We start from the raw sequence: 24,946 nt of genomic DNA on the forward strand, positions 1-24,946 counted from the left end.
GTTAAAGTAAATGAAGCTATTATTCGTGTGTATGTCTGCCTCACTCTCCTCCCTCCAAGAAAAGCTTTGTATAATATTGAACAAGTTAGCCTCTGTTAGCCTCAGTTTCCTCATCTGAAAAGTAGATGTGGTCACATCTGTCTCAACCTCTTGTCATGAGATCTAATAAATGAAGTATTTTAATGCATGTGAAATATTAACATTTTCTTCCCATTCCTGTTGAAGTCGTGAATAATTGGTAGGAACCTAATTTCCAAACCAACTGTTGTGGCTGGAAGAAGGTCTCTGGAGCTATGTTTTATTCATTTCTAAGTTAAGATAATAATACCTAAATTCAGAGATTTGTGTATTTAAATAAACTTATCTAAATTATGTAATGTATAAAACATCTGCCATATTGCAGTATAAAAATGTAAATTTGGGAGAAATCAAATTGGAAATTTCAAATCATCCTCTTGGCTAATGGAAGGGATACATGATTTAACAAGGCAAAGCCATTACATTGTGAATAAAATGCCTCATGTGGAGAAGTAATGAACTTCAATTTCAAAAAACAATATTTCGAGTAGCTAGTAGTTATGCAGTATATTGGACTCCGGGAATAAAAATAATTGGTATGATACTAGTTATAGATTATAGACAAATGCGCTTTTTATATCTCTTACTTGCTGAATATTTATTGCATTTCAAACACATACAATTAAAAAAATAACACAATATTTATTGAGTACTTACTATAAAGCAGCTATTAAGCTTTTCATATGTTATCTCATTTAATCTCACATCTTTAATGAGGTATACCTTGTTTGCACATTTAATAGATAATAAGACAGAAAAATAATAACTAAATAACTCACCTAGTGTCACATTGCCACTAATAAATACCACCAGGATGCATCTAAAGCCTGAAATCCTAATATCTAACTTAGACCACATGTTAACACCAAATACGTGATTTTCCTTTATGAATTGTACCATTTTCTCTGAATGAGCAATTTGCTTTAAATAGAAGACATGTTTACTTAGAGTAGATGGTTTGAGCATAATCTATTTTTAGTGACCATTTATCTTGAAACCTCAAATCCTTGTCTTGGAAGAATGTTTACAGAGAAATCCATGAAGAATAAGCAAATGTAGAAGACATGTTTTTTATTAGTAATTTTACAAAGATGAGAGAATTATAAGACTGCGAGATAGAAAGTTGTGATATGCTGGAAAAAAGCTAAAATAAAATATTTTTAAAAAGTAGATTGAGCAGATTAAAACAACATATATTATGTGTTGTACATCAATACAATTGACCAAACCTTCTGTCCCGTTGAAAAATGATAAGAGCTGATAGTGGTAACATTAGGCATTTTTATAGTTTAGAATTGTTTTCCAAGTCACTAGCTGCATAGACTGGAAATACAGTAAAAGCACAAAACAGCATTGGAGATCTTGGGTACAGAAAGAAAATTACCTGTCAGTGTCTGAGATCTTTTCTACTTGCATTAATCAGAAAATGTAGGTACAGGGTAAGTATAAATAAAGAGATGTGTGCATCTATTACTAGCTCTGATCAAAGCTTTCTCGAGTAGTGATAAATGTATCATTTAAGGAATGGATAACATAATGTCTTAATCCATTTTCTCTTGCTGTAACTGAATATCTGAGACTGGGTAATTTATAAAGAAAATAAATTGGTCACAGTTCTGGAGGCTGAGAAGTCCAGAATCAGGTTGCTGCATCTGGTTAGTTTCTGATGAGGTCAACTTGCTGTGTCATTGCATAGGAGAAGGCATCACAGGGCAAGAGGGGTACCCTGAGAGCCAAACTCAGTTTTTAACAGACTTTTATTGTGATAAATAATCAATTCCCATGATAACCCATTAATTCATTAACCCATAATCCATTAATCTATGTGTGACCCAATAATCTCTTAAAGGCCTCAGCTCTTATTATTGTTACATTAGGGACTAAATTTTAATATGAATTTCAGAGGGAACAGACATTAAAACCCTAGCACAGCCATAGAAACTTCAAACAATTACCCTGCTTGACTGGGATGTGACAACTGTAGTTCATGGACCAAGTCTGCCCCAATGCTGGTTTTGTAAATAAAGTTTCATTGGTACACAGCCATGCCATTCATTTCTATATCGTCTCTGGCTCCTTTCATGCTACAGTGGCAGAGTTGAGTAGTTACCACAAAAATCATATGGCCAGTAAAGCCTGAAATATTTACTATTTTGTCCTCTATTGAAAAAACACTGCTGATCCTCAACTTAGAAGATTATTTGAATTCTGGTTTTCAGGTGAGGGAGATAAATTATCCATAAAATAAACACCTGCAAGACATGTGAAGTCTTCTAATTAAAATCCTGATTTTTAAAAAAGTGGCTGTCATAAAAACTTTTCTTATGAACCTACTAATTTGTAGGAAGTCATTATTTCACCAGGGATTTCTTAGAGTTATCCTTAGACTGCTTTATTTTTATTTTTATTTTTTTATTGCATTTTAGATTTTGCGGTACATGTGAAGAACATGTAAGATTGTTGCATAGGTACACACATGGCAGTGTGCTTTGCTGCCTTCCTTCCCATCACCTATATCTGGCATTTCTCCCCCTGTTTATCCCTCCCTAACTCCCCACCCACTGCTGTCCCTTCCATATTTCCCCCCAACAGACCCCAGAGTATGTGTTGCTCCCCTCCCTGTGTCCGTGTGTTGTCATTATTCAACTCCCACCTATGAGTGAGAACATGCAGTGTTTGATTTTCTGTTCTTGTGTCACTTTGCTGAGAATGATGGTTTCCAGGTTCATGCATGTCCCTATAAACGACACGATCTCATAGTTTTTTATAGCTGCGTAGTATTCCATGGTGTATATGTGCCACATTTTCCCTGTCCAGTCTATCATCAGTGGGCATTTGGGTTGTTTCCAAGTCTTTGCTATTGTAAACAGTGCCGCAGTGAACATTTGTGTGCATGTGTCCTTATAGCAGAATAATTTACAATCCTTTGGATATATACCCAGTAATGGGATTGCTGGTTCAAATGGAATTTCTTTTTTTTTTTTTTTTTTTTTTTTTTGAGACGGAGTTTCGCTCTTGTTACCCAGGCTGGAGTACAATGGCGCAATCTCAGCTCACCGCAACCTCCACCTCCTGGGTTCAGGCAATTCTCCTGCCTCAGCCTCCTGAGTAGCTTGGATTACAGGCATATGCCACCATGCCCAGCTACTTTTTTGTATTTTTAGTAGAGACGGGGTTTCACCATGTTGACCAGGATGGTCTCGATCTCTGACCTTGTGATCCACCCGCCTCGGCCTCCCAAAGTGCTGGGATTACAGGCTTGAGCCCCCGCGCCCGGCCTCAAATGGAATTTCTAGGTCCTTGAGGAATCACCACACTGTCTTCCACAATGGTTGAACTAATTTACACTTCCATCAATAGTGTGAAAGTGTTCCTATTTCTCCACATCCTCTCCAGCATCTGTTGTCTCCAGATTTTTTAATGATCACCATTCTGACTGGTGTGAAGTGGTATCTCAGTGTAGTTTTAATTTGCATTTCTCTAATGACCAGTGATGAGCATTTTTTCATGTTTGTTGTCCTCATATATGTCTTCTTTTGTAAAGTGTCTGCCCTATCCTTTGCCAACTTTTGAATGGGCTTGTTTGTTGTTTTCTTGCAAATCTGTTTTACTTCTTTGTAGATTTTGTATATTAGCCCTTTGTCAGATGGATAGATTCCAAAAATTTTTTCCCATTTTATTGGTTGCTGATTCACTCTAATGCTGTTTCTTTTGCTGTGCAGAAGCTGTGGAGTTTGATTAGGTCCCATCTGTCTATTTCAGCTTTTGTTGCCAATGCTTTTGGTGTTTTAGTCATGAAGTCCTTGCTTATGCCTATGTCCTGAATGGTTTTGCTTAGGTTTTCTTCTAGGGTTTTTATGGTGTTAAGTCTTATATTTAAGTCTTTAATCCATCTGGAGTTAATTTTGGTGTAAGGTGTCAGGAAGGGGTCCAGTTTCTGCTTTCTGCACATGGCTTGCCAGTTTTCCCAACACCATTTGTTAAACAGGGAATCGTTTCCCCATTGCTTGTTTTTGTCAGGTTTATCAAATATCAGATGGTTGTAGATGTGTGGCATTGCCTTTGAAGCCTCTGTTCTGTTCCATTGTTCTATATCTCTGTTTTGGTACCAGTACCACGTTGTTTTGATTACTGTAGCCTTGTAGTATAGTTTGAAGTCTGGTAGTGTGATGCCTCCAGCTTTGTTCTTTTTGCTTAGAATTGACTTGGCTATGTGGGCTCTCGTTTGGTTCTATATGAAGTTTAAGGTGTTCTTTTCCAGTTCTGTGAAGGTCATTGGTAGCTTGATGGGGATAGCATTGAATCTGTAAATTACTTTGGGCAGTATGGTCATTTTCACAATATTGATTCTTCCTAACCATGAGCATGGAATGCTTCTCTATCTGTTTTTGGCCTCTCTTATTTTGTTGAGCAGTGGTTTGTAGTTTCTCCTTGAAGAGGTCCTTTACGTTCCTTGTTAGTTGTATTCCTAGATATTTTATTCACTTTGTAGCAATTGTGAATGGCAGTTCATTCTTAATTTGGCTCTCTTTAAGTCTGTTATTGGTGTATAGGAATGCTTGTGATTTTTGCACATTGATTTTGTATCCTGAGACTGCTGAAGTTGCTTATCAGTTTCAGGAGATTTGGGGCTGAGACAATGGAGTCTTCTAAATATATTATCATGTTTAGAAATATATTATATACTTCTATTTATACATATAATATACTTCTAAGTGTATTATATGTTGTCTGCAAATACAGACAATTTGACTTTCTCCTTAGACTGCTTTTTGAAGGCATTTGCTCTTTCAAGGAATAATTTTTAGTAGATTCTGAGTGCTAGTACTGAATTGGACATGAGAAATACATGTTGAATTAGATAGAGCCTATATTCTTACAGAATTTCAACTGATGTGTTGTTTATACTGTGTCTTTATATTTAAGTTTAGTTTCTAGTAGGTCTTGCTTTTTTATTCAATCCATCGATCTCCACCTTTTAATTGAAGAGTTTAGACTACTTTTATTTGATAAAATTATTAATGTGCTAAAATTTAAATGTATTGTCTTGCTACTTGCTTTTTACTGCTAACCTCTGTTCTTTTCTCCCATTTTCCTTGATACCTTTTGAGTTGAGCCTTCTTACAATTCCATTTTAGATCAACTGTTGGCTTATTACCTATATTTCTTCTTCTTTTATGTGCTTTCTTTAGGGTTTATACAATTTATCAGAGTCTATCTTTAAATAATATTATACCACTTCACATATAATACTAGAAACTCACAATACTATACTTTTTTGCATAAAAATAACACTGTATTTATTTTCCTACAGGTAATTTTTCTATGGCTTTAACATTTTCTTTTCAAAATTAAAAGAAAAATATCCCAAAGTTTAGAACTGGATCACGTGGCCTTTTCTCTTCTTATCTCCTCCCAGCTCAAAATGCCTGCATCTCTTAATGACCAGCATCCTATTGCATCTGCAGTTAGGCTCAACACATTCCAGACTAAGCACAGTCTTCTTTGTGGTCTTAGCCTTCTTCCGGAAAATTGACTTCGTCTGCCCACCATAGCCACTCTGCTTCTGATCATAGCACCTCTTTCCCTGGGCATACAATGAATCCTTCCACTTCTTATATTGTGTCACTTTGTGAGGCTGATGCTTGCCACACTTCTTACAGAAGGTTCTTGAGGTTTTAGGTACATTGACCATCTTTGCAGAAGGGCTGGTCTGTCTATGTGATGAAAACTAGAAACAGTGTCTGGGATCCTTGCTTCGCACAGCTCTCACCTAAAAGGGGAAATAATATCCTTTTAACTCTGCACATGCCTCTTATGCATAATTTTATCTATGTAGGTCATATAATAGATTATTATCATTTTTGCTTTAAATCATTGATATTTTAAAGGGATTAAAAATGAGACAAAAATTAAGTACCTGGACATTGATCATTTCTAATGTTCTTCATTTATTTGTTGCAACTGCAAATTCCATGTATAGATATACATTTCCTCTATTGTTATTTTTCTTTGCCCACAAATCTTCCTTTGATATTTATTGTAGTACAGATTTGCTGGCAATGAACATTATAAGCTTTTGTCATTTTTAAATGATATGTTTGCAGAGTATAGAATTCTACATTGACAGTCCTTCTCTTTTAATACTTTAAAGATGTGACATCATCTACTGCCATATGATCTGAATAGTTATTTATGAGGAGGAGTTGCTGTCATCCTTTGTTCTTCTGTATCGAAAGTAAGCTTTTCCTTTTCTGGCTGCTTTTGATGTTTTTCACTCCATCTTTGGTTTTCAGCAATTTGACCATAATGTATGATTTTCTTTATGTATATTCTGCCTGGGGTGTTTGAGCTTCTTAGATCTGTGGATTTATAGTTATCAAATGTGGAAAATTATTGGTCATTATTTCTTTAAATAATGTTTCTTTTCCTTCCCACTTTCTAGGAATCCACTTGGTATCATTCAGCATATCATTGGCTGTCTATTCATTTTGTTCCAATCTTTTGAAATCTCTGTGTTTTAAACAGTTTCCATCACTATTTCTTTGAGTTCACTGGTTTTCTTCTGCAGCATCTTCATCTGTGGTTGATCCCATGTTCTGTATTTTTCATTTTAGATATTCTTTTTTATCTTTCATTTCATTCATTAAAAATCTTCCATTTCTCTCATCATACTCTTCATCTTGTTTATGTTTTTCTACACATTTTTTTACATACATAAAGCACATTTTAAAAATTCACTTCTTAAACATTCTTACTTGTCTATTTTATTATCTCTGTCATTTCTGTATTAATTGATTTTTTTTCCTAATTATGGGTCATAATCAGAAACTGATTACATAACTCACACTTGCATTCTCTGTCTCTTCATGATACTTATTCTTATCCTTTGACCCTGGTATTCTGCCCACAAATTTTCCCTGCCATGGCTATCATAAACTCCAATTTCTGATTTCTCAATGCATTGGAGAAACTAGACCCTGTTTGGGTCCCATAGTTCTTTCTCTTTCCTGAAAACTGCCTCCAGTCAGTAAGCTAGAGCAATAGTGGAGCTCACTTTATTTATTTCCCTTCCCTCATGGATCATACAGACATCAGATGACTGAAAATTGTTGAATCATATGTGTTTTTCTTATTTTCCAGTTATTTATTGTTGGTGGGCAATTTCCCTAGTAGCTAATTCAGGAGGATGTGACATCTTAGTTGGGCCTTGAAAGTATAAGTAGAAATTCGGCCCTCAAATTGGATTTAATAATGTATTTGAATTTACCCAGTTTCCTTTTCTGTTCCTTTGATTGTCTACTTAAAACCTTTACTTTTCAAGCCTTCTACCCATATAATCACATTATTCTTTAGAATTGAACTTCTTTAAAAAATTGAGATAATTTTGCTATAAGACATTTTCTCTCTCTTCATATTTTCCTAATATTAATCTCCTTTCACAGGCATATTTATTTTGTTTCCTTTCATTGAAAAGATACCTGTTCACCTGCACCATTGATTTCATCCCATTAATAGTTTTGGGGTGTTGGGTAAAATTACACATTCAGAAACTAGAATAGATTGCCTTACCAACTGCATTTTCTTTGAATAAGAGCTTTAGAAGCTGATTTTTTTTCTCTTGTCTTAAGAATTAACTCATTAAATATATCAGAAAATTAACTGTAAAATGTTAATTAACAGAGTTTGATGAACTGAACTGCAAAGATTTAAAACCAAGTATATTACTGTGGAGAAAGCATAATAGGATAATCTATTATCTCAATAGATTAATGATAGGATAATCTATTATCTTGGTGCGAGGAGCCATAGGAAGCTCTAATATCCTTAAGAAGAAAAGGTGTCATTTTATTCCTCACTCAACCATAGGAAAGACTAGCTAAATTGGAGTAGAAGCCCAAAGTGTAATAAGTACTATTTTTGACATCACTTTAGGAAGAGTCATTTGTAAGAAACCTTGGGGATTTCCTAAAATACGAGAATTGTTTGTCCTTAGTTTCATAAGCTCTCTGAAAGTCATTGAACTTTTTTTCACTTGAAAAAGCTAAATTCCAGATACCCTAGGTAATAATTTTTAGGTCGCATAACCTTTGCTAATAACAGTAAATATGTCCGGAAATGTATTAACTCTTTCATACCTTCAGGGCACCGTTAATGAATTTTAAGCCAACCAATTCCTCAGTAATTCTGCAGTGAACCGTAAGAGTTAATATATGTAACAGAGATGGAGTGTTAAGATTAAGGATAAGTCGGCTTCATTGAGATTTGCTAAGAAATACAGCACAACCAGGGAGTTAACAGATCAGAACAACAGCATATTGATTCATTTCTCAGTTTTACCATTTCTTTAGAATAAATTTGTTCCTCGGTCAAACTTAGAGAAAAATTGTGATTATCCAAAAAAAAAGAATATGTTTAAAGGTTTATTCAGTCTAGCAAGACATATTGTATTGTAAATGAAATTGTTTTCTTGGCCATGGAGGTTAAATTTTGGGTCCAGATATTCCTGGCTTTAAGTTCTAATTTTTCTGCCTGTTGTTATATATACTCACATGCTCATGTCTTCACACCAACCTGACATGCTGTATCTCTCTCCTATGAAACTGAGAAACTAGAAAGAACAATGTAAGAGAAATGATCTGGGTTGAAATCTTGCCTTTCTTATTTTCCAGCTGCATGGCCTTGGATAAGTTGCTTAATTCATAGGTCCCTCAATTTTTTGTGTGTGTGTAGAAATGGGATTTGGAGGTTAATAATGTCTGATAGATTGTTGTTAGGGTTTAATGAGTTGTTATACAGCAAACTTAGTATCCGGTAAATGATTATTACTTTTTTGTTTTAATGATATTACACATAAGTCATTCATTTATAGAACTGAGTGTGTCCTATTTGTAAGAGCTGAAACAGAACATTTCCTGACACTATGCCCCACCTCTTCACTGTGTTCCAGCAGCCATTTAATATGCGTGTGTGTGATAATAGCCAGGTGTTTGTTCCTAGATGGTTCATAGAGTTATTTTTCCCAATAACTTAGAGAGAAGTTACCACCTCAGAGTTACCTCTAGCTTCCCCAGGGCTTAATTTCAGAGGTGTTAGAGTTGAAAACAGGGAATTGTTTTTATCTACTTACTACGTGGCACAAAGAAAGAAAATGAAGGCATGAAAATTTGTTTCACATAGCAATGAAAGTATGAAAGTAGGTTTGCTTTTAGTCTCAGCTTCAAAAAAAAAAAAAAAAATAAGACTGGGACTTGCTGTGTGATGAAGATAGAAGTTCTAAGAACAGGTGCCCTTACTGAGCTCAGCATCATCTGATAGTAGCTTCAAATAATGCCAAGTCTTAATGAGGGCTGCATTTAATAAAATGCCTCAGTCAGCTTTTATCAAGGCCACTGCAAAGGGGATAGCTGCAGAAATGATTTAGAAAGTGTGCATTAGTATGTATGTGTGCCTGCACATATGTATGTGTTTCAGTGGTGGCTGAAATGTTGATTACCTTCTAATGAGCAATGAAATACTATATGCAGCAGATATTTGTAGATTAAAAAGCATGATGAAAATGAGTAATTGTCATTGCTAATATTACAGTAGTATTATAAAAGTATATTTAAAATTCTTTTTATTTCATTTTTGTCTGTTTCCAAGTAAGTATATATACTAAGGTTTTAATTCTAGGTGGAGCCAACTTCTAGAAAATCATTACAATAACTCTCCTGTACATTAAGAAATTTTAGACTCTTATGTGTTTCATTTATTGCCTTCATTTAAAAAATGATTTAAAAATAATTTGTTTGTATTTGCCTTGTTTCTCTTACTAATAATAATTTGAAAAATAATACTTATATTTAAAAAAGAAGCAATTAGGAATAGTGTGTCTTTGTTGTTACTGTGTTAAATTCAGTTTTTTATTTATTCATGTCGTTATCATATTTACTCACAGATCTCTCATTCTGCCCCCTCTACTTTTGGCAGTACGGTTTATTCATTCACTGAACAAATAATTCCTGAGCACCTTATGTATGTGCTAGATAGGCCCTGGGGACACAAGCACTGCCATTGCTCTTAGACATAAAATACATAATCACTCAACCATATAAAATTAAACTGTGATAGGTTCTGTGAAGGAGAGGAAAACGCTGCATTGAAAACATGTAATAGGATTATCTGACCTGGTCAGGGAGGTTCCTGAAAGCTTTCCTGAGGAGAGGAAGGTACACATGGGCTTAGAGTCAAAACATCTGTGTGCCTTTTGATACATTATGTTTCCAAGGCTTATGGTGTATACCTCATATGTTGATGTGTGGGTTAAATGACACAACAGGACTTGCCTGCTATGTCTCTTATCCCTCTGTAGTTTACTATTACATGCAGCCAGAGCTATCTTTTAAAAAAGACGTCCAGACGGTGTTGTGTCTCTTCTCATAGCCTTTTGGTGGCTTTCTCTCAATCTCAGGTAAAATCTGATTCCTTTGGAGGCTCATGAGACTCCAAATTCATTATTACTCTTTTCTCACCTCTCCTACCTCACCTCTTACTCCACCTACATTCTCTTCTTTGCCCACGCATTTCTCATCACTGCAATTCTTGTACTCTTTCTTGATCACATCAAGCCAAGCTGATTTCCACTCAGTGGCCCTTAACCTTTATAGCAATTGTTCTTCTCTCTTTGGAATAGTCCGCTCCAAATATTCACAGGACTTATTCTGGCACTTCATGTATGTCACTTGCTGAAATGTCATCTTTTTAAAAATACTTACCCAGGTCCCTTTATCTAAATTACCTCTTTCTAAATTCTTTTTCTACCCTGGCATTGTCTGATCCTCTTTCCCTTAATCCTCCTTTGAGCATTCTTTATAGAGGTTATTGATAATAATAATTATAATAAAAAGGCATCAATGATACTATTTCTTAATAACAATATTTGCTACTTTCCAGACTCTCCTGTAAGCTCTTTATACCTTTTTAACTCATTTAGTCTTTAGTATAAATCAGAAGGATGATTATAATTAATATCATTTTATAGGTAAGAGAATAAGGCACAGAGCAGTTATGTTACTTACCCAAATTCACACAGTTAGCAAGTTGTCAAGTAAGCATTTAGGGCCAGATAGTCTTGTTTCCAGATGCCGTACTCTTAACAACTATGTTCTGCTGCCTCAGGTTTCTTTGTTGGTTGGGTTGTTCTCTGTTTTCTTGCTAGCATATACACTTCATGATTCAGATTGTGATGCCTCACATATGGTGGATACTCAATAAAGGTTCGTGAACGAACAGTAGTACATCAAAGCCTTTCATTCAGTGCCCAGCAAAAGCTGGTCTTTATTATGTACATTTGTGATAATTACATTTTCCTGCTATAGAAATGGATAGATGGCTTTCCCCACCAAAACCAAGAACAAACAAACAAACAAAAACTGAGTCTCAAGCATTCATCTTAGGTGCTTTAGCCCTTCTCTTTTAATGCCCTAAATCCCCTGATTTTGTCAAACTTCCCCATCTTTCTACTTTTGTCCCTATGTCGGGTCCTCAGTGCTCACTTAATCATTCTCTTTGAAAATGAAGTGAACTTTTCACATGAAGTATTGACAACCTAGTTTTGACTTAGTGATACTTCAATGGGATTCTAACTGATCTAACTCAGCTATAACATTCAGAAAATATTTATTGAATAGTGACACATTTGGACAGGATGTAAGATGCTGGGAAAATCAGGTGCAAGTCATCTTCTGTCCCTTCTGAGTGCCCTAACCCTTCTAATCTATCCTTCAGCATGATTTTTATACAATGTCTCATTTACTTCAAATCTTTAGTGGCTTTGAGAGGAAGGTCCTTTATAATCTCCTTTGTTATTATTATTTTGTTCATCTTAACTCTTCCCATGCTCTAATTGTACTAATGACTCTCTAAAGCTATAACTACAATTCTTAGTCCATTTAGGCTGCCATAACAAAATACCGTAAACTGGGCAGCTTATAACAACAAACACATATTTCTCAAAGTTCTGGAGGCTAGGGAATCCAAGATCAAGCTACCAGATGATTTGGTGTTAGGTGAAGGTCTGCCTTGAGGTTCAAAGATGGTACCTTGTTGCCATGTCTTCACTTGGCAGAAGGGGCAAGGCAATTCCCTGGGCCCTCTTTTATAATGGCACTAATTCCATTCTTGAGAGCTCTACCCTCATGATCCAATCACCTCTCAAAGGCCCCACTTCCTAATATCATCACCTTGGTGGTTAGAATTTCAACACTTAAATTTGTCAGAGACACAAATATTAAATCCACAGCAATAGCGGGTGTCTGTTTTGCCTTCATGTAACCTCTTTCTTCTCTTCCTGTGCTCCTGCCATCTCGTCATCACTTGGCTCTTCTATCTGTCCTTCAAATCCTAGTGCAAGTAGCAGCACCTCTAAGACGCATTCACAGGTTCTCTGTTGCCAGAACATCCTACGCATGCTTATATCATCTTATATGATCCTATTTTTCGGGGCGGGAGAACAATACATTGTGAACTAAAGTGCAGCGTATGCATTTACCACTCATTTTCATAAGACAGAAGTCATGCTTACTATATAGCAGATGTCCAAAAACTGGTCATTAAAAGGAGGCAAAGAAGGTAATGTCCTTTTCTAATGTTCCGTACCCTCTGATGTTGTGAAACGTCTCCATATTTCTGCTTTTGTCCCTGCTTTCAGGTCCTCAATGCCCCCTTAATACTTCTCTTTGGAAATGATAGGAACATTTCACATGAAGTATTGACAACCTAGTCAAACCCCATTTGACTCAAATTGACGTAGTGAGCCTAATTGTACAAGAACCAGCTTCACAGCTCTTTAGGGGGCTGGCTCTGGTTTGCAGAGGTGGGTGGTGTGATGTGATGTGGTAGATATAGGATTTGGCAGCTGGTGCTGAGGTCTAGAGCTTAATTCTCTGCTTCTGTACTTCTAAAGGCAATACTTCTAATGAGTCAGGTAGAGTAATTTTTTACAGTTTATCAACTTCAATAAGAAATATTCATATTTTAAGCAAACGGCATTTTTCTTATCCCTGGCAACAAAGTCATTCTGACAGGAGGAAAATGTTTTGAGAAAAAAAGTGCAATTTCTTTCTCAAAATTAGGAAATTAAAGGTAAACATCGAGGAGAATAGGAGACCATATGAAGGCAAGTATAATTCTTTAGTTTGAATTGACTAATGTAAATTTATTGCTAAAACATTATATGTAAGCAATCTAATACACTTTATAATTCACACAATTAACAAATGTCGACTCAATACTTACAATACACTGACTACTTAACATTAATCAGAGTTGACTACTGAAATCTTCCACTTTGGTACATTTTTATACATTAGATTCTTTTTGATGTTATGATATTTTACTCAAACTAAAGAAAATATTTACTTTCAAATACTTTCTTGTGGAACTGAAATAATGATTAAATCAACACCTTCATTAATTCAAATTTATTGAGAACTTACATTGTGTTAGGTGCTAATGCAGTAAGAAGCAAATCAGGCACAGCCTCTGTCCTCGTAGAGGTAATTTATTTATTTATTTGGTTATGATTTTGATAAGAGCTGTAGAGGAGAGGAATGAGAGTTAGGGGATCTTATGCCAGCTATCTGACCAATCAGGGAAGATCTAACAGAAATTAAACCTGAGTAAGAATTTTAATGATTAGTGGAAGCTGGTTAGGCAAAATAAATGATGAAATTGTGGGAAAATGCTGTTGCAAAGAGAGGAATCTGCCTTTGCAAGCATTCTGACACAAGACAGAACACGGTAAGGGTGGCAAAAGAATGGAAAGCCCGGAAGACAAGAGAAAAATGATAACAAAAACATACCAAACATAACCTTGAGGACAACATTAAACATCTGAAATAATATTCAAATAGCCATGATCACCATTTCAAAGTTACAGATTTATATTTTATAATACTATGGCTGCTGTATGGAGATGGTTTGGAAGAAAAGTAAGCGCCTTGATCTGGAGGGAAAGGAATATGACCTCTAGAAGAGGAGGCCTTAGATTTTGACTAGCAACAAAAGTAAGGGTCAATCAATAGAAACAACAAACTTTTTGCTTTCTCCTTCCATCCTGCCTCCCTCTCTCCTTTCCTTATTCCTTCCCCCCTTCCCTTTCCTCTTCTCCCCTCCCCTCCCCGCCACTTCCCTCTACTTCCCTTCCTTCTTTCCTTTGTTCCAAGAGCATCCTAACTATAACATCAAGAATAATTAGGGGGAATGGAAGGAGACTGAATGGAAGATTGAATGGAAGGAGACGAAGTAGTTACAAGCCGTAATTGTGACTTGAACTAAGGTGATCTCATTAGAGATGGGAGGTGTGGATAAATTCAAAAAATATTTTGGAGATGGACACAACAGGACTTGGTGACTGATGCATGTGTGGAGATGAGGGAAAGGAATGTTATAATGACTTTCAGATGTATGGTTTGTGCAGCTGAGTGAAGGGCAGTGTGAGTCACCCCGAGAGGCAACACTACAGGAAGAGTCCAAGCTGAGGTGGAGGAATGTGAGTTCAGTTTGGGATATTTGAAGTACGGTGTGTCTCTAAGTCTTTCAAATTGTGTTGCTAATCAGATCCTAAAACTGTCCATTGGATTTATGTATTGTAGAGATATTTGATAGCCTTAAGACAAGTGATAAAACACAGTTGACAGTAAGTTGAGGAGCAAGTCAGAGGTGATAAAATGGAGACAGTAGAGTAAACTCTTTTCAAGAAGTTTGTTTGCAAATAGGGAGACACAGTGATACCTGGAGACAAAATAAATTGAAAATGGGATAAATACTTGAGCACATGTAAGTGCCCATGAAAAAATATCTGTACAATGGAAGAACTTGAAGATTCTGAAGACGGAAGAGTAATGTGTGTTCTAAGGAAGACATTAGGATCCAGAGAACAGAGGAAAGGAGTACAACTCTTTCATGCATTCTCTTTAGCCATCCCTGAGATTTAGAACTTAAGACAAAAATAAAAATAATTTGTGAGCACCCCCTGTCTGCCATCCATTTTTACAAGGCCTGCCTTTCTCTTCCATAAAGTTCCACAGAATCTGTTTTAATAAACAGTTGCTGGGTGGCATATTACCCCTTCCCAGAATTTCAGGGGGTATTACCACAAAGTTATTTTAAGACATTAAAAATATCTTAGTGCCTGGCATAACCACTACTTATGCCAATGAATTGAGCCAGCAGATAAGCAACAATGTGTATATTACAAAATGGCAGCTCCTTCACTTACACCCACAAATCTCCCACAGGAATCTCTCTTTTTTTTTTTTTTTTTTTTTTTTTTTTTTTTTTTTGTGGTTCACCCTAGCTTGAAACATGCAGGAAACCAAATTCTGGGAAATGTAGTTCAGCCAAGCCAAGTTGACATATTACAAAATCACAAAAACAACTTCATAATTTCACTGTGCATTTTATTCTTGATTTCATGCCCCTCTCTTCACACATAGAGTCACTTAGTAGTGTCAAGAGCTTAATATATAATATCCAATTTAATCTCCACAACAACCTTGTGGTGTGTGTATTATTTCCCCTGTTTATAAGGAAAGTCATTCTCTTTCCCAGGGTTCCAGAGCCAGAATGTGGTAGAGCTATAATGGGAATCAAGGTTTTAGGACTTCTAGTTTGGCACTTTTTCAGCTAGTGGGAGAAAAACAATGTACTTCGTACCATGATGCAGTGCAGCAGGGGGAGAAGGTCTTCTTTTGGTTGCTGGGAACCCAACTTTATTATTTCTCAGACTGCATTGCCTCATTTATTTAAAAAAGATTATATGAATCAATATAACTTTCCAAAGGCAAGGATTATGAGAAAATATCATGTGGTTTAGGCACAAAGATGGAAACTCCCTCAAAACATTTGTTTAAGACCCCATCTGAATTTAGCCATCCTAATAATTTCAGCCCTAGAAACATCTTGGCCAAGAGCTGTCATTATTGAGAACTATGACTGTATTTTAATTACTATATGGATTTATATATGGGGCAGAGTACATCCATTCTACTCCTCCTCCATCGTTTCAGTCTGTTCTAATTAGTGTTTCAACCTAAATCTGCTGAAGCAAGGTCCTTTTAAGTCTTCCCCTCATGCCAAGAATTGGAATCACCACTTTCCTAAGATTACTGGCAAATTAATATTTCTGCTGACTACTAATTTATCAAAATTACAAGTTCTTTAAAAGGACAATAAAGAGACCAGACTTACGGAGTATCCACCATGTTCCAGACTCTCAATTAAAATACTATTTATCAATAAATAAAATACTATTATATATGTTACAGACCCATAAAGAATGTACCATTAATATTTTTTAAGGTAAAAGAAATAAAGTTCAGAGAGATTAATTAACTTGCCAAGATAGTTGGGTTCTGAGCATTATTTATTTACTCACATAAAGTTTGTATGAGTATGTATGTATATTTGTCTCTTATTTGTAGAGATTTTAAATAATTTTATAAATATGAATATAATGCATGAAGAAAAATTAGAATAAAATTAGGGGAAATAATCAGAAATATGAGAAGACCTGGGTTGAAAAATAGGTGAAGTCAGGATAACACCATTTGTAGAATGTATGTCATAGGGATCCCCTGTATTTACTAAAAGTAAATTAAAATTTTAATCCTGGGTTAATTTTAGAATCAAGTGAAAAAAAGTAACCATGATAAGTGTTACTATTTGCAATTGCTGTAAGATTTTACATAAACATTAGTTTCCTCTGGAGAAACATATATTTTTCCTGCAATTTAAAATAGAGAAAAATATTTCCTTTTGGTCCTCACAGCTAAAGATTTAAATAATGGAGTGTCCAGTACTCTCCAAAAAATGAAATCCTTTAATGAAGGTAGATGGGCTGATGCCAAAGCATGACTCTCTAAAAGCAATTCTTTGCATTGCAAAGGGGAGGGATAGGAATAGAAAAACATTGATTTGGTCTGACAGATTGCTTTCTGATGGCCTAGATTAATTCACAGATAGATTTTAGAGTATATAGAAGACTAGATGAACAACAAATTATTTAGTAAATATTCCATTAATACCATTTGTTCAGCCAAATTTTAATAAGTATGAAAAAATGAAATGGAATAATAGATTATATCTGCAGTGCAAAACATGGCGGGTTTTAAGTAGAGCCATATTCCTTAGGAATCACCCAAACAAGGGATAATAACATTAGGGAACATTTATTGAGTAATTACTATATGCTAGCTGTCTAACTAACTATATGCTAAATGTCCCATCTCATTTCAGTCTCTTTGGTTTCTCAGGAGGGTTCAATAACACAATATTGACAATGGCATGAGTGGAAGACCACTCCATGTCTTCATGGTGGTTGGCTGAAGGAACATCTGTGGTCAGGGGTAGGTTCTCAAGATGTCGTTGTAGGTATATCCTCTTTCATGGATGTGGATGAGTAAGGTCTCAAAGCTCTACATCGTAGAGCAGTGGTTTTAAATACATTTGTGATACTTACCACTTTGCATATCTGATGAAATGTATGGAGCCGATTTCTGGAAAAATGCAAATGAACATAAATGTTTTACATGTAATTTCAAGAGATTCATGAAGCCCCTCGGACATTCCTATGAACCTCTTCAGGTTAAAAACCTGTTGAAAAATACAGTCTTTGTCATTTTAGCCTGGATTGTTTTAAGCCAGAATAATCAAAGATTCATCTTGCCAATATACATATTTTAGAGGCAGGGTCTCACTGTGTTGCCAAGGGTGCTCTCAAACTCCTGGTCTCAAGCAATTCTCTCTACCGAAAATGAAAACATTGGTGTATATTTGTTGATAAGTGTTTCTTCTACAACAATTAGTAGGCCCTTTTGTTAGTTAAGACTGCCCAGAATTTATGAAGATAAAATTATGCCAACTACCTGTGAAGGATGCCTATATTTATAGTCACTATAGCACATAGGTCATGTTAGAGCTACTGTACATGATTCTGTAAAGCACAAGAGTTCTACATCCAAGGATGTATTATTCACATTGTAGATACCATAGCTTTGTGTATTTCTCATGACAGTTTTTAAGCAGTGATTTTTTATTAATAAAATCTGGCTTTTCCAAAGGATTGAAATAAAATGTAGAAGAAAGGATGCCTTTTTCAAATTCATTAAAAAAAGATTTTATGGGAAATAATATCCCAGACCCTAAAAAGTTGCAGAATTGTATCTGGTTACTTAAGTTCAAGTCAAAACTCAAAAAAAGGTGGGGAGATGGGGGGTACCCATAGTGCATCCTGCTTTAGACACCATACTTTTGGAAACTATTTTCTGACTCATCAGTATTCTGTCCCCAGCATCCCTGGCTTACTAATAAGATGAAAACGTAAATAGTGTTTACATTAATTTGAGTCAATACTGAGATCATGCACTTAGCCCACCACATGAGGAATGGCTAAAAGAACTTGAGGTTGTCAGACAGTTAAAACCAGGAGGTAATCTAATTGAGAACTTTTTCCAAAAAGTATTTTCTATGTGCATTAGTTTGTTAGGCTTCTGAAAACAGTACCCCTAATTGGAGGCTAAAGCAATGGAAATGTGTTGTTTCACAGTTTTAGAGGCTGGAAGTTCAACATTCAGGTGGTTTCTCCTGAGGACTATGAGGAAGCTATGTTCCATGCCTTCTCTTTGCCTTTGGTGGTTTGCTTGAAATTGTTGGTGTGCCTTGGCTTGTAGATACATTATCTTAATCCCTGTTCTTTGTTGTCATATAATGATATTCCTGTGTGTGTACAAATTTTCCCTTAAGGATACCAGTCATTTTGGATTAAGTTTCACTCTAATGACCTCTTATTACTACATTTACAAAGACTCTATTTCCAAATAAGGTCACATTTACAAGAACTAGGAGGTAGGACTTCCACATATCATTTTGGGGGACACAATTCAACCCATACACCATGTGTGCCACAAAAGTGGAAAACACTCATTATTTGAATCCCTTGTCATAGCTTAGCTACATGCATTTGCATATTAAGGGTTTGAGAAATTCTGTAGTAAACAAACCTAAGTTAGTTATTCCAGAGTTCTCTGAATATTAATCTTCCTGGCATACCTATAAACATCCCATGGAATATCTTTCTTCTTGGATAGAAGAAAAACATAGACTTGAAAGAAAATGTGTAGAATTTAGAGTGAGATCTAGAATAAAATTTGAATTCTATCATTTCCTAACTGCCTGACCTTTGGCAAATTACTTAACGTCCTTGAGCTTTATTTTCCTTCCCTAGTACATGAATGTAATTATTTCTACTTAATAAGTTTGTTAAATAGCACTAAAAAAGAAAGTAATTTACTTATGCTAAATAAATTATTTTCCATAGGTACAGGGCTTGGCACATGGCTCAAATATTATAAGTAATGATAAGAATGATAAGTAATAAGAGTGACACTCTATGATATTTTTTGAGCATTTACCATGTATCACATGCTTTCCATAATGCTCTCACCTGTGTTAGCTGTTTATCTCCTCATAATGAGACCGTGAATGCTATTGTTGTTCCAATTTTTTAGATGAACGTATCAAATTTTAGAGATGTAATTACTTCCCTAAGATCACAAATTATCAGAATGGGGATTTTAACCCAGATATTTTTGGCTATAAGGACTCATAAACCCTTATGCAATATGTATCAGATAGTGATGATCTAAGCTACAAGCAGCAATGTGCCAAATAGTGATGAATAAAGATTCTTTTTCTCACATACATATTACAAATTTTGGAGGTAATCTGCCATTATTTCAGGGCTGACATCTCTGTAAACATCATGGCCTTTTAGTTATCACAAAATGGGCTCTTCGTCTGTGAACATCATGCACTATTTCAGCACAGGGTGCTAGGAACGAGTTCTGGGAAGGCGTCAATAATGTCTGTTTTATTTGTCATGACCACAGAAGCTTCCAGATTTTTCTTCCATGTCACAGAATTCTGCTTTTAGCTCATTGGCCAGAATTCAAACATATGACCACATGTTGCTGCAAGAAAGACTAGAAATAAAAACATTTAGCTTTTCCAGAATCTATAGTGGAGATAGTCAAGGGAGAGCGTTGAGAATACCTTCCACATACTACCTCTGATAGATTTTATTTTGTTTTTTTTTTCTCTAGAGGGTAAACCAAACATCAGTGAGTAGAATTAACCAGGAGGAAACTATTAGATTAATAAAAATTATAGGTAGAACTGATCAGCAATGGAAAATTTAAGTAAATGGCTTACTTTGTGGGCATGACAGAAATCTCAGCATAAAATGTATTATATATCTTAATATTCTCAAGGGGTCACACATCTAGGATGTCATTTGCTCTAGTCTCTTCCCCAATCCCAGTGCATTTATTTATTCAGCAGCATCCTAACCAATTACTGCCAAGTTTCTGGCTGTGTACAGCTGGGTGATACTTTCCATATCATTCAAAACTCATTAACAGCCATCTACTAGAGAAGTGACTGGTATACATTGAGATGGTATTTTTATTAGATGACCTTATGTGACCTTTTTAGCCCTGAGATAAACCACAAAATAGCCATTTACCATAATTGTTTTTAAAAATATTTTCTGAAATTATTTAGTGAAATGACTATCCTACACACATAGAACATTAGAGAAAGAGGTCTTGAAAGGCATTTCATAGTGCAACGTCCTGTTTTATAGATAAAGACACTGAAACCCAAATTTTCAATAGTAGAATCAAAATGAAAACTGCAGCCTTCAGTCTACCATCACTAAGATGAATGGAAAGAGCTCTTGAATTCGTTTCAGATCTAGGTTCGACTCCCAGCTTAATCACATGCTAGCTGAGTGACCTTCAGCAAGTTAATTTCTCAAGACTTCTGCTTACCACTTTTTTATTCCAGCTAACTTTCATAAACATGCTGATACCTGCTATATACCAAGCATATATAATATTTAAGTTGTAAAAATAATTAAGACACTATGCTTAATTTGGAGGTACTTACAAGCTAGAGTGAAGGGAAGACCTTTAAATAAATAAATAAATGAAATACTCTTTAATACAGCTATAAATGCAAGGGAGCCATAGAGAGGAATGGTCAGATTCATTGAGAGGATCAAATAAGTCTTTGCACCATATGACTTAACTGAGAGTCTTGAAGGAAAGAGTGTTGGAATTCACCTTGGTAATTAGTTTCAGAAACAATTTCAAGGCTAAGAAATAATACATAGACACATACTAGTTTTTATTAACAAAAGGAAAATACTATAGATTTTGATGACTGCTTTTATAAATAGAAGAGATAACACCTTCAGAAATACGGTTTTCTTTACTGCTTCGTAACCCACTGCCTTTTCCTTTATACCAAAGGGTAGCAAATGTTTTAAATAAAGGATTAAATTGTAAATATTTTTGGTTTTAGAGCCTAGACAGTCTCTGATACACCCATTCAAGTCTGCTGATGTAGCAGAAAAGCAATTATCAGCAATAAGTAAACAACTGACCTGGCTGTGCTCCAATAAATCTTTATTTGCAAAAACAGGAATTGAGCAGGTTTTGGTCCACAAGTTGCAATTTCCCAACACTTGCTCTATACCATCAAGCCTCACAGTTAATCCAACTCTGTTATTACAAAGTACCAGAGAAAGATTTTGACACCTCGGGCAAAAAGAAAAGGAAAGAAACATAGATTGTGACACCATCTTACTCTTCAACATGTGATTCTCACTTTAGGAGATAGGAATCTTCATGTGGCTCTTTCTCTTGGATTATAACACCACTACTGTCGGTCCAGTTAAAAAAATTTAAAGAACGTTTTTATTCTAATTCTGTAGGCTGTTGTAAAATCTAATAGGGTAGAAAATTATTAATAGTTTGGGAGTTTAGAAGTAGGGTCAATATCCTAAAAATCTTAAATATCGTAACTTAAAAATCAGCCTTGAATATGCTTTGTTAAGGGCTTAGTATTTACTCAGGTACAGGACTTTTGCTTTACTCCAAAATGTTACTTTCACATTCTGTAAATACACTGGTTTCAAAATTTCCAAATCCATGTTTCACATACAAATTGCAGTAATTTTCCAAGGTCAGCATAAAATTTGTTCTCCTGGCCCACATTTGGAAAGATGATCTATGGGAAAACAAATGATCTGGCTGACATTTCTCTTCTTTTATTTTCGTGAGTTTGCATTTGCAGTACTTCTCTCAAGGTAATTTTTAATGAAATTGGACCCTCAGCCAAAGTGAGGTCTGGTTAGGGATCTCAAATATACATAGCATTAGGATTGCACTGCAAAGGATTCAAAAGTAATATAATGAGGCTTGAATCTCTCTTTTTTTCACTTCGGCTTTTATTCAGTGTACAGAAGAAATATTCATCTATTTTACCCTCTATAATCCAAATAGTCCCCAACCTGAACTTCCATACAGTAGAAGAAATAATGATGGAAATGCAAAATATAGTAAAAATGTGAAATTGCCTTTCTGATGAGGGTTCAGCTATCAAGTAATTTTTAGCTCTGAAATTTTGGTAACTTGAATAATAACCTGGATATCTATATTCTTCAGGCAGGGAAGCTTAGGTGTTAAAGAGTCATTGGGGGATGGCTGGGGAGGACTTTGAAGAGACAAGTTACTGTGATTAAATTAGAAGAAGGAAGTCTTTTGTTTTCAGGTAGAAGAGAGTTTGAAATGGACAAATGTGTTTCCTTTAACAGGTGGACAAGACAAGTTTGTCAGTGTCTGGTTATGCTTCACCAGTCTTTCAACCATTTCTGACAAGAAATAAATATGAGAGCTCTGAGTTGGTTCTGCATTCTTCTGCTTTCTTCCATTAGGAGAGGTGCAGCTTTAAGGGTAGTCATGAGAGTTAACAGCAATAATGGTAGATAATATGCAGTGAGCCCTGTGTACACTGCTCTAAAACTTTTACTTCTATGAACTTAACCTTTTCAAAAGCCCTCAAAGTAGAAACTATTATCACTCCAATGTTAGAGATCAGCAAAAATTAGTACAGACATTTTACACGCAAGTTCAGGTAATTAATAAACAGCAGAGGCAAGTTGTGAACTCAGTCTGGCTCCAGTATCTGTTGGCTCAGTCGCGTTACCACCTTCCTTTTCAAAGAGGCTTCAGGCTGGACTCTGTTGGTGTTTGTTTCCCAGACTGGCGTGGATGTTGTCTTTATTTCTTCATTCTTCTCTAACTTCAAATAAATATTTGATAAGCTGTACTCTTTGGAACATAAAGTAGAGATCTTTTCATTCTGTCCTCACTGCATGAATGTGGACACATCATTTCACAGGTGGCATCATTTTTTTTCTTCAAAAGGACATGACTAGATAATTAGAAAGGAATTATGCTGATTTCTCACAAACAATGTAAATAGTTGGTATTCAGTACTTTATATGGAAGGAATAATATTTAAGATAATTTTTTATTCATGAATGTCTATTAGGAAAAAATGTAAATTTTAGGCTATTTTAAATAAATTCAATTAGGTGGATATAACAATGACAACAATAATACCTTCACCTTAAATTTTTATATATGTTACTACTCTTTAAAGTATCATTATAACCTATACCAGTCATCCTAGAAGTTAGGTAACAAAATAATTACCATTGGAATTTTTTGAAGCACAAAATCAGATAGAAAAGCATTTTCTGCCCATTACGTGTTGAACACTTCTCCAACTGCTCCAAGTGACTTAAACATCTGAAGTTTCCACTAGATTTCAGTCTCCACAAAGACAGGGAATACTTCTCCTTTCTTCAGCTACATCCTAGTTTCTGGCAGAGTTCTTGACTAAATAGCAGATATTTAACAAATACGTTCATCCAGTGAATGACAAGAGAAGGCTAGTGACTTGGCTTTGATGACAACAGTTGACAGCATAATTCAGGGCTTTTCTCTCAGGTTGGGAATGTATCATAAACTTTGTAATAAATATACCTTTGTAATATATAATTATAATAACAACTATAAATAATCAAGCTTGAAAGCTTTACACATGGGCCCTGGACAAGAATTCAGTGTGATAAGCATTGTTCATTCTATCTTTTGCCCCAGCTCTCTCTTCTCTTCCTGGTGAACGTCTATTGATTCATGAAATCCCTAAATGGGTTTCCATCTCTGCAAAACTTTCTCTTCTCCAGACAGTTATTTCATCTCTACCACATTACTTGCCACTAACCTTTCTCATTGTGTTTGTGGCACTGTATTGTCCTTATTTCTCGGTAGACTGCCTTCTTCACTAGACTGAAAAGATCCTACAGGGCATGGCATTGTGTCATCCCGGGTGCCTGACACACTGCATGTGTTATCAGGAAAGGATCTGAAGCATCAAATTCAGTTGAAATGAGCACGCATTCCAAATTCAGAGGATTACCTCATTGAGGTTTTTGTATGGCTTTATTATAACCTGTTGATATTATCATTGTTGGTGCAAAGTCCTATTTCACTATTTTAGATCCAATCAATATGTTTGGTGTTGGTGTTCCCAAAGTCTTTATTTTCCTTGAACCTGTTGCCTATATATGTGCTGAGTTTAAAAGATGTTTTCTGAAAAAGTAATTATAAGCTAATAATAAGAGCTATGGTTTGGGGTAATGTATTGTGCTAAATACTTTACATACATATATGCATTTAGTCTTTGTAATCAACCTAATAGGTAGATATTATAATATTGACCCCAAGGCAGTAAAGGCTTTACCTTGGACCAAATGATTATTGTGCAATTTCAACAGATACTCAAAAGACAGTTTATTTCAGGCGTCCCCAAATTGCGGCCCGTGGGCCGCAAGCGGCCCCCTGAGGCCATTTATCCAGCCCCTGCCGCACTTCAGGAAGGGGCACCTATTTCATTGGTGGTCAGTGAGAGG

At 35.5% G+C, this 24,946-nt stretch overlaps 2 protein-coding genes across 17 annotated transcripts in view; one reads left to right on the forward strand and one right to left on the reverse strand.

Moving 5' to 3' along the window:
- DLG2 (discs large MAGUK scaffold protein 2) overlaps positions 1-24,946 on the forward strand; it is a 2,103,224-nt gene that overhangs the window by 1,203,023 nt on the left and 875,255 nt on the right. The gene's annotated exons all lie outside the window — the stretch shown is intronic.
- On the reverse strand, positions 5,382-5,777 carry LOC120360965 (large ribosomal subunit protein eL42-like). Its single transcript, XM_039462204.2, has one exon. The coding sequence runs from the start codon at positions 5,771-5,773 to the stop codon at positions 5,453-5,455; it is 321 nt and encodes a 106-aa protein (XP_039318138.1). The 5' UTR covers positions 5,774-5,777; the 3' UTR covers positions 5,382-5,452.

This window comes from Saimiri boliviensis, chromosome 6 (assembly GCF_048565385.1).
Source record: "Saimiri boliviensis isolate mSaiBol1 chromosome 6, mSaiBol1.pri, whole genome shotgun sequence".
NCBI classification, from domain to species: Eukaryota; Metazoa; Chordata; class Mammalia; order Primates; family Cebidae; genus Saimiri; species Saimiri boliviensis.